General features: G+C 31.4%; 1 protein-coding gene across 4 annotated transcripts in view; it reads left to right on the forward strand.

Annotated features, from left to right (window-relative positions):
* The window catches only part of LOC147072563 (potassium voltage-gated channel subfamily KQT member 1-like), a 524,358-nt gene that overhangs the window by 346,547 nt on the left and 159,296 nt on the right, over nucleotides 1-18,515 (forward strand). For all 4 annotated transcript variants that reach the window (XM_085946963.1, XM_085946961.1, XM_085946962.1 and 1 more), the window contains exon 6: nucleotides 8,206-8,381. In XM_085946963.1, coding sequence (XP_085803089.1) covers nucleotides 8,206-8,381 — 176 coding nt within the window. The remainder of the gene's footprint in view (nucleotides 1-8,205; nucleotides 8,382-18,515) is intronic.

The following is an 18,515-nucleotide window of genomic DNA, read 5'->3' on the forward strand; positions in this document are numbered from 1 at the left end:
GACGTGCCAAGGAGTTTTTTTTATGGCGAAATATTATAGTTTTCTAAAAAAAATAGTTTTTAATAGTTCTATAAAAAGATTTAAAAATTACGTTATTTAGTTAAATTGAGTTATTGATTTTCTATCGTTCCCCGTATTTCTATCCGAATGCATATCTTTTATTCTTTGAATATTTTTTTACTTGTTTTAAAATTACTCAAAGAGATCATGGTAGCATTTAAATCACTCTTCTTTTATATTATATTCTCCATCACTGAGCGGTTTTCCATTTTTAGCGATTATGTTTGAGGCAAAATAACAAGCAGTGATTATATTTGAATGACTGCCGATAATTAATTTCATAAGGTTTGTTGATTGAATATTTTGAATTCCCCAATTTTAAGGACCGGCCTATGCAATTGTATATTTACATTAAACGTAATGATTATTCTTGAAAAAGATTTGCCTGCAATTTTTGTATAATGCGATTTGTCATTTATTCATGAATTTCGTCGTTTCCGTTTGCGCGTCGATTGGTAAACATAATATGAAAAACCGAAGAAAATACCCATGAATGTCTTCAATATTTTTAAATACTTATATTATATAAAATAGTAATTATTTTTCTCTTAAAAATGAAATATTCGCGTGCCATGCAAAATCATCTCGCGTGCCACTAGTGGCGCGCGTGGTATAGGTTAACCATCCCTGTTATAATTAATATTTAATGTAAAAAAAACTTACTAAATATTATATAAATTAAATTTATTATCACCAAGATATAGTTTGTTTGCTTTGATACACACGCCATATTCAAATTAAAGTCACCATATAATCGACCGAAGAAAAGGAATGTGACGCTGAAATTCATGACGGCTATTACATATTTTTGATAAACCATTTCTTTTATTCAACGAATAACTCACAATATTTTGAGAATTTAACATTCCATATATTGAACATATAAAATACACAGCACACCACTGGTATTTGGGGATGGCATTGACTAGTCTTGCACCCCTCGCTTAATAGTGCCTGATACGCTTGTCAGAAATTGATCCAGAATAGGTCATGGATGCGACCACGTAGGTAATTAACTGGTGCATATAAATAAAAAAATCTTTAGGACAACAGGATTGGAAATCATCCCTCGTGATAGCAGAAAAAAAATACGTAAGAGCATTAGCATACACTATTAGGTTAGTAATATGCGAGGAGATCTTTGATTCGATTCAAATGCAGTGAGTCAGACGTCGTGGGCATGTCGATGCAAAGGGTGTTAATTTTAAATGCATTTTGAAGTTAGTCTCTGTTTAAAAAAAAAACGTAGCCGTCGAATATAATAGCTTCGTCAATAATAAGTAGCACCCCAATTATAAATAATAATAATAAATAATACCCAAATATTAAAAAGATTTTTTCTATTAGATCAAAAACTGATTATTTTAAAAATTCTCACACAGTTTTCTAGTCCTAAAAATACAGATATTTTTAATATAAATTTCCTAAAATGGATAGGAGTTATTAATACATAATATGATTTGTGATAATATTATTTGCATTTTACGTTTAAAATATTGACGATTTTGAGTTTTAATTCTTAGCCGGCGACAGGATCTCTCATAATTTTAGTCGTAACTTATTTACTTGCTAATAATTTGGAGATATCCTGGTAGCAACCCTTGCGAAACCCATAATTTTAAGAGCGTACATAAGTGAAACGGCAAATAATTTTCAACAGTATGTGGAACGAAATTTCGCAGTCGTCGCCAATCGGAGACTGACAGTCGAGGTGTGAGTACGTCAATTTGTTTTGTGATTGCGTCGGAGGAATATATTCTTAAATTGTGTAAAGATGACCAAAAAACGTTCCGTATGTACTTGAAAAAGAAAACATGTCAATTAATATACTTACTATTATTATTACGAATATAATAATAAACATAACATTAAGGACGCATGTTGAATTTTTATGACAAATTATATTTCGTTCGGCTCGCGTCATTTGCTCAATCCGCGCATCGCCTAGTCACGATCTTTTTAGACCATGCCTCAGCTGAAGTAGCCTTAAAGAAACGCTGATCTACAGCCAGCTACTGACGATAGTACGTACTAATATTTTGAGATATGTGGGATTTACATTATTATAGAATATTGACACTACGAAATGACAGGATAACTAATTCGACCCGGTTATGTGCATTATGAAGTTTAAAATTCAATTTTCCAGCAATGGTAAAATTTAAAATTCTAGTTAAGCAAACTTTCCTTAAATAATATTAATTTGTTTTGAATAGCTACATTGAAAATCTATCATATTGTTCAAATTTTGAAACAAAATTAGAACTGTAAATTATCATAACTGTTTTATAATATTAGAGATTTTCATAAGTACATTAGGATAAACGATCTAACGATGGATATTTGAAACAGTTTAAGAAGAAATTTTCAAAAATATCGAAGTTAAATTTAATTTCAAATTCGAAGAATGTACCTACATAATATTTTTTTTCAATAATTCTTTAAATATCTTTCGATAGACGTGCTAAATTTGAACATTACAGTAGAAATCTCTTGACTCTAATGTGGAATGGTTTTACATAATAGCTTTATCAATAATTTGAAGTTGTAGTAATTAATAATAATAACTAAGATTCTTTTGTCAAAATCTGGGAAAATTAATACGGGAAAAATAATCTGGGAAAAAGGCTCCAAAAGAGAGCACTTTTCAAAAATATGCAACATTGAAGATTCGTTGGATGCAATTTGTAAACAAATAAAACTAATTTGAATTCATAATTGTCTACACAAAGCACCAGTCTTAGGTTAATATTTTAAATATATCTAGTTCAGGATTGGTGAACCTTTTTACGAACGCGTGCCAAAATTTTCCAAACAATATTGCTTGACTGTCTGATGTGCCGATCATTTTTTTTATGGGGAAAGATAGTTTTTAAGAATCCTTTTAAATAATAATAATGTTATAAATACCACTCATAGAACATAGAACACAGCTTTATCACTTTTTTCAATAATTACGCCATACATTTCGGTCCAAGAATTTTGAAACTGTCTGCCAGAATTACTACTACTAACTGGCTCCACCAAGTTTTTGTTTCTTATTCGGTACAGTGAATATAAATGAAATTATTTGTTACTGTATTACTTAGTTCTTGATGCACAAATTGACATAATAAATGTTCCGATCAGACGAAGCATTTCCTCGCTACAGTGGTCTCAAGCATTGTTAATCGATCAAAATCAGAGGTTTCCCCCGCTGCCTGATGAGGTCAGTGCAATAATATTATATATGACGAATAATGCCTAAGGAACGACCCATGTAATTATATATTTACATTAAACGTAATGCTTATTCTTGAAGAGTATTTCCTTGTTATTTTTTTATACAATGCGATCTGTCATTTATTATTAGTACCTATATGTAAGTTTTTTTATTCTCTTCATAATAAAATATTCGCGTGACTTGCAAAATCATCTTGCGTGCCACTATTAGCACGCATGCCATAGGGTCGCAACCACTGATCTAGTTAAATAAAATTATGCTCAACGTGAACGATGTTACTTATCGTGTCTTTCACATAGATTTTGAACAACCATAAAAGTAGGTACTGATGACTTTCATTATTTTCACTGAAAGACACAGAGAAAAAATACTATCAAATGAAATGTGCGAAACATAATAATACATTATACCAGTGGCGGACCCAGGATTTAATATTGGGGGGGGGGGGGCCCAAGGAGGAGAATGTAAATTAGTCCCATAGGATCTTTTTCTGCTTCACAGCCTAATTTCTCGTTTATCGGTCTTTTGTCTAATGCACTCGGTGTACCTACACCATGATCCCCACATCCTGAAACGGGCCCTTAGGCTAGGATATTTGGCGGCCCCCCTACCTACCGCTAAGATTAAAGGCAGTGTGAAACACTATATTAACGTTCTTCAAATTGTGTTTCAGTTCAAATTAAGGGTACTTATACAGTGAATTATTGGCGATTTTTAATACATCTAGTTTAATAATGGAGCTGTCGAGTATCGACACATAATAATCAAAAAATATATTGCACAATTATATAAGTAACTGAAAATGTTCATGGCCATGAAGTATAATAGGGCCGCAGGCGACTTTTTTTACTATGAAAGCTAATTTATGATGTGTGTTTATCTCACTTATCTGGTCAACCCGAGATGCCGGGCCCCCCATAGCCCGGGCCCCCAGGCTAGAGTTCTGTCAGCCCTCCCCAGCCATGACCTACACCACTCTGGAATTCGGGTGGACACCGAGAATTTTTTGACAGTTCCATTAGGGATTGTGTTTCTAAAAAAACCTGAACCTGTGTTTCGAAATTTTTGTGTTAGAAATTAAAATCTAAGAAATTTTTCTAAAAAGGGTGCTGGAGAATTATTACAAATCATTTTTTTGCCGTGTTTTTATTTGTCTAAGCCCAAAGGTATAGTTTATTGGCTTTCAATTTCAATGTTTAAAATCATTCTGATAATTTTCATTTTTGGGGGGTGCCAGGGCCCCTTGCCGGGGGGGGGGGGGTTAGGTTAACCCCTGGGTGCGCCACTGCATTATACAATATATTATTATACCTAAGATATGATATTATTAATACTAATACTTAAATGAGCCAGCTGATAAATGCTATTACATGACGTATCTACCAGTTACTAAACTTTATGTTATTGTTATTATTTTATTAAAAAATACTTTTCAAATAGTTATATTATTTAAAAATATATTCTGGAAATGGCAAAATAGAATAGATTATTGCTTTACATTGGGTTAGTTAGCGGTGTAATAAAACAACAATGAATTTAATTCTAGTCGGTTTTATTTACGATAGCTAATAATTATTCGGTGTCGGTTTTACCATCTGGACTGGCGAAACCAAAATAGCTACCCATCGTATTTAAAACAATACACCGTATCGAATTGAATAAATTGTTATCGCATTTAACCAATTCTAATGGGTTGATTCTCGAGTGGTTTTTATTAAAGTATACAATGAATTTTGGCATAGTATAATTATTAGACTATTTTGTATGATATCCGCTGTAAAAAAAATACTCATGGATCGCAATCACAGAACAGATAATACATAGAATTCCGATAGGCAATATTCAATGCGCTACATTTGGATGCAGGGCCCTACGAAAATGAAACACGCATTATGCATGTGTAATACATGGCCCCCACACTCTTAAATGGGCCCCCAGGCCAGAATCTTTGGTAGGCCCCTCTACCTATCACTAAGATTAAAGGCACTATGGCGCTCTACAGTAACGTTTTCTAAATGGTGTTAGAGGTAAAATTAAGAGTATTTAGTATATTTTTTAGCTATTTTCTAATACATCCACTTGAATTATTGAATTTTTGTTGAGTATCGACACACATTAAAAATTGCGTCCCATAGCTACATATTTTAAACCATAATCAACATTAACATTCGAAGAAAATTAGCGCCGCAGGCAACTTTTGTAATAGTAGGGTCAATTTGTGATATGTGTATTTATCTCACTTATCTGCTTGACCCACAACGTCGGGCCCCTTTTGAGCCCGGGCCCCCAGGCTAGAGCCCTGTCAGCCCCCCCCCCCTCGTGGGGGCCATGGTGTAATACATCAATATTAAATGAGCGTCAATGCATAAGCCGAGAGCAGTTGTCGGTATTCGACGTATGACGTATTTTTGACACGTTATCCCTTACTCGAGATCAGTTACCTGCTACTCCTTACCCGTTAGGTATTTCAGTTCCCATTATTTCTGAGTTCCCTAATCGCAATATAGTGGTAAAACAAATATATTATGGTCATGTTCCTGTAATGGAACTATAAAGGAAGAGAGAATAATAATATATATTAACAGATTTGTGCTATGAATGTTCGTCAGTTATTCGATAAACCAATTATTAAAACAGGCGTTTAAAAAACAATATATGTGGGTGAACAATATATTGTTTATTCACTATACTAACATACAAGGTTACATGGTGGAAGACTGTTACTTACGCACTTACTGAATCTGGCGATAAAGACCATTCATCATCATCATTCTCCAGGTAACTTCTATCAAGAGCTTTTTCTCTGCAGTTGGTCATACTCAGTCACCCGGCGTCCCTCTTAAGGGGGGACATGCTCGTCGAAGGTCAAAATTGAGTTTTTATTGTATTTTCAAACCATGATCCTGGACACTCCTTAAACGTTGTAGATAATCTATTTATATAATTTTGAAGCTTTATTATCCTTTATAGTTATTTTAAACATTTGATGACTGCATAAAGTATTATTGTTACATAAAATAGTATTCGTTTAAACCTCTCGCTCTAATGTTTTAGAATATAGTCATATTTCGGTACATAACTGTGCAGTGGTGTTAAGATTTTATACATTTATTAATTTTTAAAAGCATTTATAAAACTATTAGCATAATTTATTACGAGATAATTTTTGTAAAATATTCACAATAAAAAATTATATTGATAATCTCTGTGATCCCAAATTTGACAAGAATTAGGCATTTTATTATTCAAAAAATCGACAAGATTACCACATTTGAAGATGATTCTAAAGACACTTATTATAAGCTATGTCTTTGACCATTCAAGTGTGATAAACATTTTATGAATAATGATTGCTTTATAATAATTATTGACCTAAGAATAAGGTAGTGTTTTTTTGAAATACGTAATTTCTTTTGTCATTCCCTAGTAGTTAAGCTACAACATACGGCCGTAGCCATAAATTGACAAACTATAATTAAAATAGGGAGTAAAATTATGTTAACGCGCGTGTTTGAACATGTACCTAACCGATTTTTTTTTTATTTTTTTTTAAACGGTACATGTTCAAACACGCGCGTTAATATCATTTTACTCCCTACTTCAATTATAGTTTGTCAATTTATGGCTACGGCCGTATGTTGTAGCGTAACCACTGGGGAATGACAAAAGAAATGGCGTATTTCAAAAAAACACTACCTTATTTTTAGGTCAATAATTATTATAAAGCAATCATTATTCATAAGATGTTTATCACATTTGAATGGTCAAAGATATAGCTTATAATAAGTATCTTTAGAATCATCTTCAAATGCGTTAATCTTGCCGATTTTTTGAATAATAAAATGCCTAATTCTTGTCAAATTTGGGATCACAGAGATTATCAATATAATTTTTTATCGTGAATATTTTACAAAAATTATCTCGTAATAAATTATACTAATAGTTTTATAAATGCGTTTAAAAATTAATAAATGTAAAAAAACTTAACACCACTGCACAGTTATGTACCGAAATATGACTATATTCTAAAACATTAGAGCGAGAGGTTTAAAAGAATACTATTTTATGTAACAAAAATACTTTATGCAGTCATCAAATGTTTAAAATAACTATAAAGGATAATAAGGCTTCAAAATTATATAAATAGATTATCTACAACGTTTAAGGAGTGTCCAGAATCATGGTTTGAAAATACAATAAAAACTCAATTTTGACCTTCGACGAGCATGTCCCCCCTTAACGTTAACGAGGCAGCCGATGGGCCATCTGGGGTTCTTTAAGTAGAGCTCTAGATTCATGTATCTATCAGCGTAACCGGCTCACCTGAGTCTTAGTATGGGTTTAAATATATTACCTAACTATAAATCCATTATATAAAATTGTATTCAAATTGAGAAATACATATGTGGTTTTAATAAAGATGTTAATTAAAATCTTTTTCTATATACCTAGATGAAGCCAGAATATCTGAAAGTGGAGCAAAAAAGGGACTACTATTTAGGTTAGGTACAAGTAAATTTGTACTGCAGGTTCATTTGAAGAGAAGTTCACACTTCTAATATGTATTTTATTGGCCAATTTGCAGGAAAATATAATCCACCAGTTATCTAGATAATATGCAGTCAATACTGCAACACTTTGACATTGTTATTTAGTTGAATAATCCTGTAAAATCGTTCATGACTGCACGCTAGTAAGAAAAACAATATCATAAAAATATGCATAAGTATTCAAAAGTGGTAGTCATTTATCGCGTTAGAAAATTGAAAAAGGTAATTTAGTGATGTTATGTGCAGTTTTCTGAGATAACCATGTTTAATTCGTTCGGTAAATTTATTAAATAAAAACAATATATTAATGTTATTACATATATCTAAGGCTGTTATTTATTTACTAATGTTGTTATTTATTTCTTTCAACAGATGTCACAACGATTTTGGCATCTCTGGTGGTGTTGGGGATGGGTTCTTCGGGACAGGTGTTTGCAGCGTCAGCTCTGCGAGGTCTTCGATTCTTCCAGATCCTGCGGATGGTTCGTATGGACAGAAGAGGCGGCACCTGGAAACTTCTCGGCTCAGTTGTCTACGCGCACAGACAGGTACAAATTATTTAATATTAAAATTCAGAAAATGACAATTTAGTGTATTCCAATATTTTGATGTATTTAGGTTGATGGGAAACATAATTATATTCCTGTGGTAATCGATTTAGCGGAAATATTTAAAATTATGAAATTGTCATAATATGTCTATCCGACTATCTACTTTGCTCGTGTTAAATGTTTACACTTTACACATTGCAATCGCAAATAAATCGGCTTTATACATAATAATATCACTTTATTATTATTATTATTATTCTTATGGAATTGATAAGTGACGGATCAATAGAGGATATAAGTTGCAAAGTCAGTTAATTATTCATAAAAAACATTCGTGATTTGTCGGCTATTTTAGATTCTCGTGAATCATCGATTTAAAGAATATTTCATTCACAGGAGTTTGATTTAAAAACAGATCTGAGAGCTTTTTTAAGCTCTTTTAGTCCACATTTTTTTTGACCCGAGAACTATATTCTTAAATTATGTATATTATATTCGATACATACTAAATGCAGAATAATACTTTAATTAAGAATTAAGTGCAAGTACAGTATTAATAATTTTGGTTAACTCCTGATGGTGTCTGTTATAATATAATATTATATTACAATTATTATATTAATTTAATCAAATTATGTTACTTGTTACAAAAGCTTTTTAACCTTTCAATTATTGCGAAATTTGATGCATCTCTGTTAATGTAGTCAGTATAGATTACTCATAGATAGATCGATAACTTAAAGAATAAAAACAATCACCCAAATAAGAGACATCAACTCAAATTCCACTAGGTCAAATGTTGTTTTCTAATTTATTTATTATTATGTCGGTTTTTCCAAAGAGTTAATAAAAATAGTGCTTTAAATACTATAAAAACTCGAAAGCAAAATGTGTATGTAAACTTACTATAAAATAGTTTATCCAGTAAATAATAACCGAAGGAATTCACTGGAAAAGTATTTCAATTTAAGGAAATTTCTTAACTCTCCTTACTTAGGAATACTTTATCGAATATATTGACCAAGGGTATACTTATACAGAGTTATAACGCTGCCTTTTAGTATATTGCCGGATATATATTATGACCCGAATCAATTGAACGTGGGAAACAGATATTCTACCATGTTATGGCAGTGGATACTTAAGGGACTTTACGGAAAATTGACCACCGCAAACAATTGATCTAAAACTAAATATATTTTAATTTTACAATTTTTATTCGTTTCTTTGTTTAAATTCTAATGGATTTAAGTTGTGTACTATTCAATTTGAGTTTCTTTGTTTAATTTACGATTACTGATATACGCATATGACATCGATATTGGGGATAATTATTAGACAAGCTTAATAAAAAGTACCCATTTACTCAGATTTTTTTTAAGAAAATTGATAATGTGATAGAACAATAATTGAGTAAACAGTTTAAGAGGAAATTTTCAAAAATATCGAAGTTAAATTGAATTTCATATTCGAAAAATTGTACATAATATTTTTTTATTCAACAATTCTTTTAATATCATTCGATAGACGTGCTGAATTTTAACATTACAGCATAAATCTCTTGAATCTAATGTCCACTAAACTAAACCACTAAAATAAAAATAAATATAAATAAAAAAGTCAATATTATTGAGTTAGATTGTTATATTATATAAAACTCCTAATGTTTCGTTCTTGAGATGCGAATTTTGCCATGACACTGTAAGAAATATATATTCCTTATTGGTTAGAGAGGATTTAGTTCCAGAAAAAAATTCATCGAAAAGTGAATATTGGCAATGGTTTTTACAGGGTTTAAAGAGATTTTTGGCACCCAAACAAAAACTTGGTAACTTAATTGTACACAAATAACGTTAAATACATACTTAGTTATCACAGACTAGACTCTAGAGTATTTCATATATTTTTGAATAATGCGACTAAATAACCGTTAAAAAGCTCACGGAATTACAATTTAATATAACTTAATGTCAGCTGTGGTCAATTTTCAGCAAACCCTCGGGCGCCATCCAGTATAAAAAAACCAAGCAACGTAAAGCATCTCTTTGAGATTACAGCTATCAACTTTCATACAATCATACAAAAGAATTTTCATATTTGAATCGTTAATTAATAAACAGAATTAGCCAAAACACAGGCACAATAATACAGAATTATGCCATTGGCGTTTGATGTGTATGCAAACTATGGTGGCACATTTGGCACACTAAAATGCTCTCTAGAAACATAATCATGACATGACGTATCCTAATATAAAACATACGTATAAAACTTACTCTTGTAATTAATAGTTAAATCTATTTAGTAACATATTTGTTTTACCGAAAATTGACTAGTAGTGCCACAATTTTTGTTGATCCACGCTAATACATATCGATGGCTTAGTGCAAAACTTCCATCTTATTTGAAGTCACTGGCGATTATTAAAACTAAAACATTTTCGGAGCATACTGAAGAATACTTACGCATCTATTATTATATTTTAAAACTCATAATATAATATAACAATTATGTTGTGTATTTAAGTGAGATATTTTGCTTGTCAAAGAGAATATTACTTTTGTATATCCGTGTCGATGCGTGTCGGGCTACTTGTAATATTGATGATTAGATCCTTTTTTGAATTTTGAACCATTCACTTGTTATTAGTAGAAGAATTTATTTCTTCTTCATACATGGAAACTGTTGTTTCACTGTCAGTTTGTATTTTTCCAGAATTCAGAAACTAAATATTTTTAACTAAACTTCAAGGGTTCAATCCTTTGTAAAATATATGGGTATTTATCTTTCTCCCATTAATTTAATCGAAGTTTGAAATATTCTGTGATGGTAATGAAAAGGGATTTTGAATCCTTAATCTCTCGCACTTTTGAGTATATGTCTTATCAAATAGAGATTCTCCTTGGATATGATCGAATGCTCAGATGTTGCCACACCTACTAGTACAAATATGTTATTTATAAGAATAGCAATTAAAACATCGATTAAATATTGAACGAAAGCTATTAAAACTTAATTCAAAGAATAAACCTCAATTTAATATTAAGACGAAATCTTTACACGTTAGTAACTATATTTTCGTTGTTCGTGTATGATACACTACAATATCTTACGGTAGGCTCAATCAGTGCTTATAATAATATGTCGTATGTATTTTAAAAAATGAATTTAAAAAATTCGATTATTTTTATTATATATATTGTGAAGGTAATTCCATATCGTATTTGAAATAATCAAAAACCTCTGAACCAATTTTGCTGTTTAATATAGTATACGTTTTATAACATTGCACTTTTTACTACACTGATATGCCTCTTTGCCTGATTACCTCGCTTAAAAATAGATCAAATATATTATATACTTGTATTTAATATAATATGTAGTAATAAATAAAGAGATAGATATTATATCTTAAAAATATATTGTTAGAATATATTACATCATTTTCATCCTAGAGCCCGAGTACAAAGTTATGAAGCATATACTCTAGTTTGAATGAAAAAGCTCTCAATAGGAGTGCACAAATACAATTATATAAGATAAACAAAAACTTAACGTTAATCGTTATTTTAATGAAACAATACCTTTTTAAATGCTTTATTTGATCATGACATATTTTTACAGCATAATACGCGTAGTGTAAAATGAAGATGGGGGTTTTTGATAAAAAGTAGACATAATATATAATATTGGTAAGTATATATATCAGTAGCGAAATGTGGAGGTAGGCTGTTAAGATCAAACATAAATAGTGCACATTAAACTTTGTTAGTCATGCGTATCTCTTTTTATTGAACTATGACTACAATTCACAGATAGAGTTGGTTAGTTTTTAAAAATCAATTAAGCCCTGCCTATCCAAACCATAATAGTTTTGGTATAATTTGTGCAATACGAGATAATTGTGCACACTTTTTGTTTTCGTTTGTCGTTTGATTAGGAATGCGTATTACATGCATATATTGTTAGTTCATTTTTTTTAAATTCATTAAACACTGTCTAAATATACAAAATTTTATTCTATCCATAAAATATCTAAAATTTTGTATGATTTAATTGTATAATTTTAAATATTTTATAGATAGACGATTATTTTTTACTGTTATCTATTATGGCTTGGTTTCGCAGGGCTTAATTGAATTTTAAAAACTAACCAACACCATCTGTAAATTGTAGGCTTAGTTCAATGTAAACAAATATGTATGACTGACAAAGTTTAGTGTGCACTATTTATGGCGGATCTTACTAGCCTACCTTTACCCTTCGCCACTTGTATATATATATCCTTACATCAAGGTGTGGATTCTTGCCGCATCTTGCGACTCGGCACAATATTAAACGTAAACGCAAGCGCAACACATGCCCAGGTTGCGGAAACTACAATTATTCATATCGTAATTCCGCTGGCACGAACAGCACATGGTTTTGGTTAGTGACGTATGGCAAAGAGCAGGCTATGGCAGACACACCCACAGTACGTTGAAATAAACTAACGCGATAGCCAGCCGCAGGGGAGGCCGATATAACCTACATAACTTGCCTTTGGACATTTATCACTTTCGCCATACACACTACTGGTTTGATAGTGTCCTGCGGTTTTTCGTTTTCATAATATTATTCTTGGCTACGGTAGATTTTCAAATTGAAAAGCTTTACTGTTGCGTAAAAAATATAATATTTTAAAATGACAGACATTCGCGCGGGGTTTTCAACTACCTAACAGATTAACCATTCAGAACGGTAATTTGTAGAATTAAAATATAATTAGGTACTATTAACTGTTCCCTTATATCTAAAGATATTGAATAAACACTTATCTAGAAAACAGAGCTAAAATATCATGAGCGCATTATTTGAAAATTATATAAAAATTAAAAATATATGGCTAAACATGTATTATCCTGCAGTTGGCAAGATTGCATACATAAATAAAAAAACTTTGGAAGCTTCTAAATTTTCATGCGACAGTAAGATTTTTTCGATTTGCGCCTGCGCAGTAGAACGATAGTGGCGAACCTGCCGGCAAAAATCGAACTACGAACGAATTTTCAGGTTGACCGATTCTCACTACATACCTGTCAAAATGAAAACATCGCGTCTCGCTCACTTTTGAAGAATGAGATTGGAGAGATAGCACTTTTACGTGTAAACAATTATTTTCACGATAGCTTAAAATACGTACTATTGCCGCCAGTAAATCCATGCACATGTACAGGCGCTATTATGATAAGCAAATAAAACTATTTTCAGTTGTTTATTGTGTTATAATCAAAAGCATTTTAATTACTTAGGTATTTGTACGAGAGAATGGAACAGATAACGGAATCCTGTTGCGATTATCTTTAATTAAAAAAGGAAAAATACCATACAGTGAAAATACTCGGCACATCGGATAAAAAGTCTTTTCATTTTATTATATAAGCCATTAAATGAAAAAAAATACAAGCGAACGTTTTGTATTAGCAAACGAATCTAAAGAAAATGTGTGTAAATAAATACGTATTTTTTACGAGTCATCATCTCTTTATACCTATATACAATATACTATATACAACCTATGTATATTTATTTAAATAAACATGTTGTCTACATAAGACATTATTACTTTCAAGACATGTACTAACAACATATGATTACATTTTAGAACGTTTTCTTAGGTCGTATTCTTATTTGTCCGGTGGTTGTTTGTCCAGTACAAATCTTGCAATCGATTTTTAACTAACTTCCCGACTAGCTAGACATTTGAAACTTTTAAAATATATCAGAACACGATGCCAATGCATTTTTTAAATACTCTTAGCCATCTTTAAGTAGAATTGAATTCATTTTTAGTTAATTCTGTTTTGTATGAAAAGTTATTTCGATAACATTATTAGTTGTAAGGGGTTCCTAGCTAGGGTCAAACTGTTCCATTTCCGTTGCGTTATTGTCTATGGTCTATAAATGACCATATACAACAACATGACAATTGTAGAGTTATATACAAAATCTCTACAAAGCAAAGAATATTGGAAACAGAGAAAAAATAATCACAAAATGTGACGTCACCTCTGTTACGTTTACCGTTAACATTTCCTTGGACACTGGGTTAGTGAATGCTTTACATTTGACCCTTTACATTGTAACCGAATCAATGTATTTATCTGGTTTTGTTACTACGCAGAACTATATATTGTCCGAGGTGAAAGATCTTGGCATAGTTTTTGATTCTTCATTATTTTTTTACTAGTACAGATCTATGTGCAAGTAAGTATCACGCGACAAGCGATCCTTAACGTGAACGATTATTTTAAGACTGCTTTCCTTCAACGCATGCTCGGTTTTCACTCTCTTGAAGCTCGTAGGTTACTTCTGCTCTTAAGACATTTAAAAGGTTTCCAATCCTGACGTCCTGGAGAATTTGATTTTATATGCTCCCGTCAATTATTTGTTTCCTTGTGTCAGCCTGATCACGCACGATTAGCGAAGGGTGACTAGCGAAGATTAGCGAAGGAGCGAAGACTAGTCAATGCACTCCCCAAAGGCATAGAAAATATTTCAGTTATATGACGTGTATTTTGTTTTTGAAAAATTATTCCATTGTGTAACATTATTTATATATTTTTTTTCTCTTTTTCGAGGGATGTGATTACTAAATATTGTTATTTATCTTGTTTGAATACAACCAGTTATTTTTAAATTAAATTGTAACGCTATGAACGTCCTGCATTCCGATTTGTTATGAACACAATGGTTTGTTTTTAAAATTTAAATATATATAAGTATTATTATATAATATACTCGTAAGGCTCCGTTCCCCACTCTGAGGGTTTGCTACCTGGCCACCCCACCCCGTCCTTGGCAATAAACATGCCTAATTAAACATGGCCTTATACATCGCACAATGACAGTTACAAATACTTAAGAAAAATGAACTAATGAAAGGGTAGATAAAAAATGGTACAAAAACCATTGCTCAGTGGTACCGCTGTCCAACCAATACAATATGCAGACCGCTTAATGTAAAATCAAGGCAATTAAAATTTTAAAAAATCAGGGAGGTTTCTCCTGCAACACTTTGAAGTGTGCATAATATTCGTTATTCATCGGTATCATTATCATCAAACGCCGGAGTGCACCCACTGCTAGATGAAGGCTTTCCCTAGCTCCCTCCACTCGTCTCGTTTCCTAGTTTTTTTCTGTCACGTACATGCACCGAACTTTATGAGTTCGTCTATCCAGCGGGTTTTAAATCGTCCCTGTGGACGTTTAGTACCCTTGAGTATTCATCAGTATATGCTCGCTTAATTGGTGTTGAAATGTGTCTGGTAGTAGAGAGAAAAACGGAGTAAAGGGAAAAAAGTGTTGAATAATATTTTCACAATGCAGAAAAACGACTTAAACTGGAGTTAGGGCTAGAAAACCCTTAATGCATCGCTTAGTGGCTGGTGATTCGAATATACTAAAAAATTCTCTCCGCTATCATCGCCTTTTTGACTTTATTAAATTAATGGTGTCATTGCGTAAATATGACGTGTTACATTTATTAATTCCATGCTATAATCGACATCATAAATTTCATGTCATTGTTTGTTGACGCATATCAATCTATTAATAATAGTTTTATAGATCATAATATTTCATATGGATACCAAGCTACACAGCATATTGATAATTTACTATCTTATAAATCGGGATCATCAGTTTTAAGTTCTCCCAAGGTGCAAAACTAACTTGATGTAAGCAATGGCAATTGGAAGATTAGTTTAAAAACATATTGATGCTAGGCGGGACTTGAACTCGCATCTAGTGTACTTTATCAATTTAACCACCTTCACTGTATACCATCTTAGCGAAATTAATCAACAACTATCCGTCCAATGCTTTTCTAATGTTAACAATTTTATTCAAAATATTTCCCGGTATAAGCAATATATTTTTTTTCATAATAAATGCTAAAACAAAAAACGCGATTGTCGTTCGTTCATGCTGTCACCTTGTTACATATTACCAACTTTCTCAGGCTGTATAAATCCCTGATATTGGAAACCCTACTTTCCCATATCGAGAAAGAACTACCTTATATCTTTAACAAGGCTAAGTTACTTAGTGTACATGTAGAAATAAATTAGTTTTTGCGGTTGTTAACAATTGATTGTACGGAATCACGAATGGTGTTACCAGCACTCGAAATGGAAGACTTTACGAACCGGAGCGCTTGACCATTTTCTGAAAATATTAACATAGTCATCAAATTTTATGAAAATAAGTGTGTTAATTTTTTTTTTATATCGTCGTTGAAACTAGAAAATTGTGTAACTCCAAAAACACTACTTTACAGGAGAGACAAAAAACATTATGGTTTCCTATACAAATGTATGGTTTTGGAGTGAAATCATCCATGATTTAACAATGATACAATTTTTCTGGAATTACAAAATTTGCAAGACAGATAGATATTATCAACGGCCACTAGATGGCATTCAAAGTCAATTTTCGATCAAAACGGAGTTACACAATTTTCTAGTTTCAACGACGATATGGCCTATCTAGCTCAGACGGTCAAATTATTTTTTCCACGAGACGGAGCGATAACTTTACCGATTGCACGAACCGGAACGGCGCTCCGGTGCGTTCCGGTCCGTTTCGAGCACTGGGTGTTACCAATTATTGTCGATAAAATTTTCTTTTTCAAAATCGATTTTTTTTTATTTCAGTGGCTAGATGAAACAGATTTATATATTATTATGTGTTAATTCACAATCGTGGCTCTACAATTTTTTACAACGCATAAAATGACAATACCAGTATTGATAAGACACCAAATTGAATGTGAATCATGTCCATTTTGACAGTTCCTTCAGCAGTATAAAGAGATTCTTGCTAACATTAATTAACTAATATTAATAAAGCCTTAATATACTTTATGTTTCGACTATTTATTTAAATTGATCCATGTACTATCAAAATATTGTAAGTATATACAGTGAAAACATTCCTGAATTCTACAAAAGGAGTTTTAACTTTAGGTCCAAATATCTCAAGATCCATTTTGATGGACTTGATCTATACTTATTGTGAACCTACCTATTTATGAACTGTTTTCATGACAACAGTGATAAAATAATTATATATTTATTTTACAAAGCTGATGTAATATAGTTTATTAATTACTTAAATATCATAGTTTTGTTAATATAAATGCAGACATGACCAGCATGTTGATTTTAAAGAACTTTTTTCTGTGTCGAAAATTGCTAGATTTAAAGTCATATACCAGATGCGTTTTCTGCAAGTCTATTAAAATGCTAGAACTGGGATGAAAAACGCTAAGTTGACACGAAATTATGACAAGTATGTTAATTGATTCCAGCGATGTCTAATGAAAACGAATGACAGAAACATAGAACACGTCGTTGAGAATTCGTGAATATTGACAATACGTAATTATTGTCATTGTATTTTCTCCAGACAAAATTAGTAGTACATAATATGTATGTAGAAATCCTAATTCATTCGTTCCAAAGTATCGTGATTTATAATATGAATTGTAATACTGTATATATGGCATGTTTTATTTTTATATTAGTAAAGAAATCACAGCACGTTTTTGTATTTTATTTTGGTGTAAACATAAAGAATGATGGCCATTAAAGGATACATTGACACCATAAAGGATTACCATTATCAAGATAGAATTCGCAGTCTCAGAATTTTGAGAGATACTGTGATTGGCGAAAACAAATAACATGGTGCAACAATGTTATATATAATATATGTAATTTTTTCCTAATATAAAATACCTAATATTTCATAGTCAATCAACATTTTATACTTAATAATAATATGACATAATTGCGTTGATGTATCTTTGACATTCAGTCGTAAATTCCGTTTTGGTCAAAAATATTTTTTATTGAATACCCTACTTAGGGATTGCAATATCGAATGAAAAATCAATACCGGTTTTTCGGTATTTCTTGTTGAATACCCGTATTCGATAAAACACAAAAAAACAGAAACACTTAGTCAGTAAATATAGCTATTGATATCTCTTCAAAACATTATTTTATAGCAAAAACCTACCTATCTACATTAAAAAAAATATATTGTTCATAATATTATTGTAAAACTGGTAATTTTTACAAATAA

The sequence above is a fragment of the Rhyacophila brunnea genome, unplaced genomic scaffold, assembly GCF_057557595.1.
Source record: "Rhyacophila brunnea isolate RB1 unplaced genomic scaffold, BYU_Rbru_1.0 scaffold_2, whole genome shotgun sequence".
NCBI classification, from domain to species: Eukaryota; Metazoa; Arthropoda; class Insecta; order Trichoptera; family Rhyacophilidae; genus Rhyacophila; species Rhyacophila brunnea.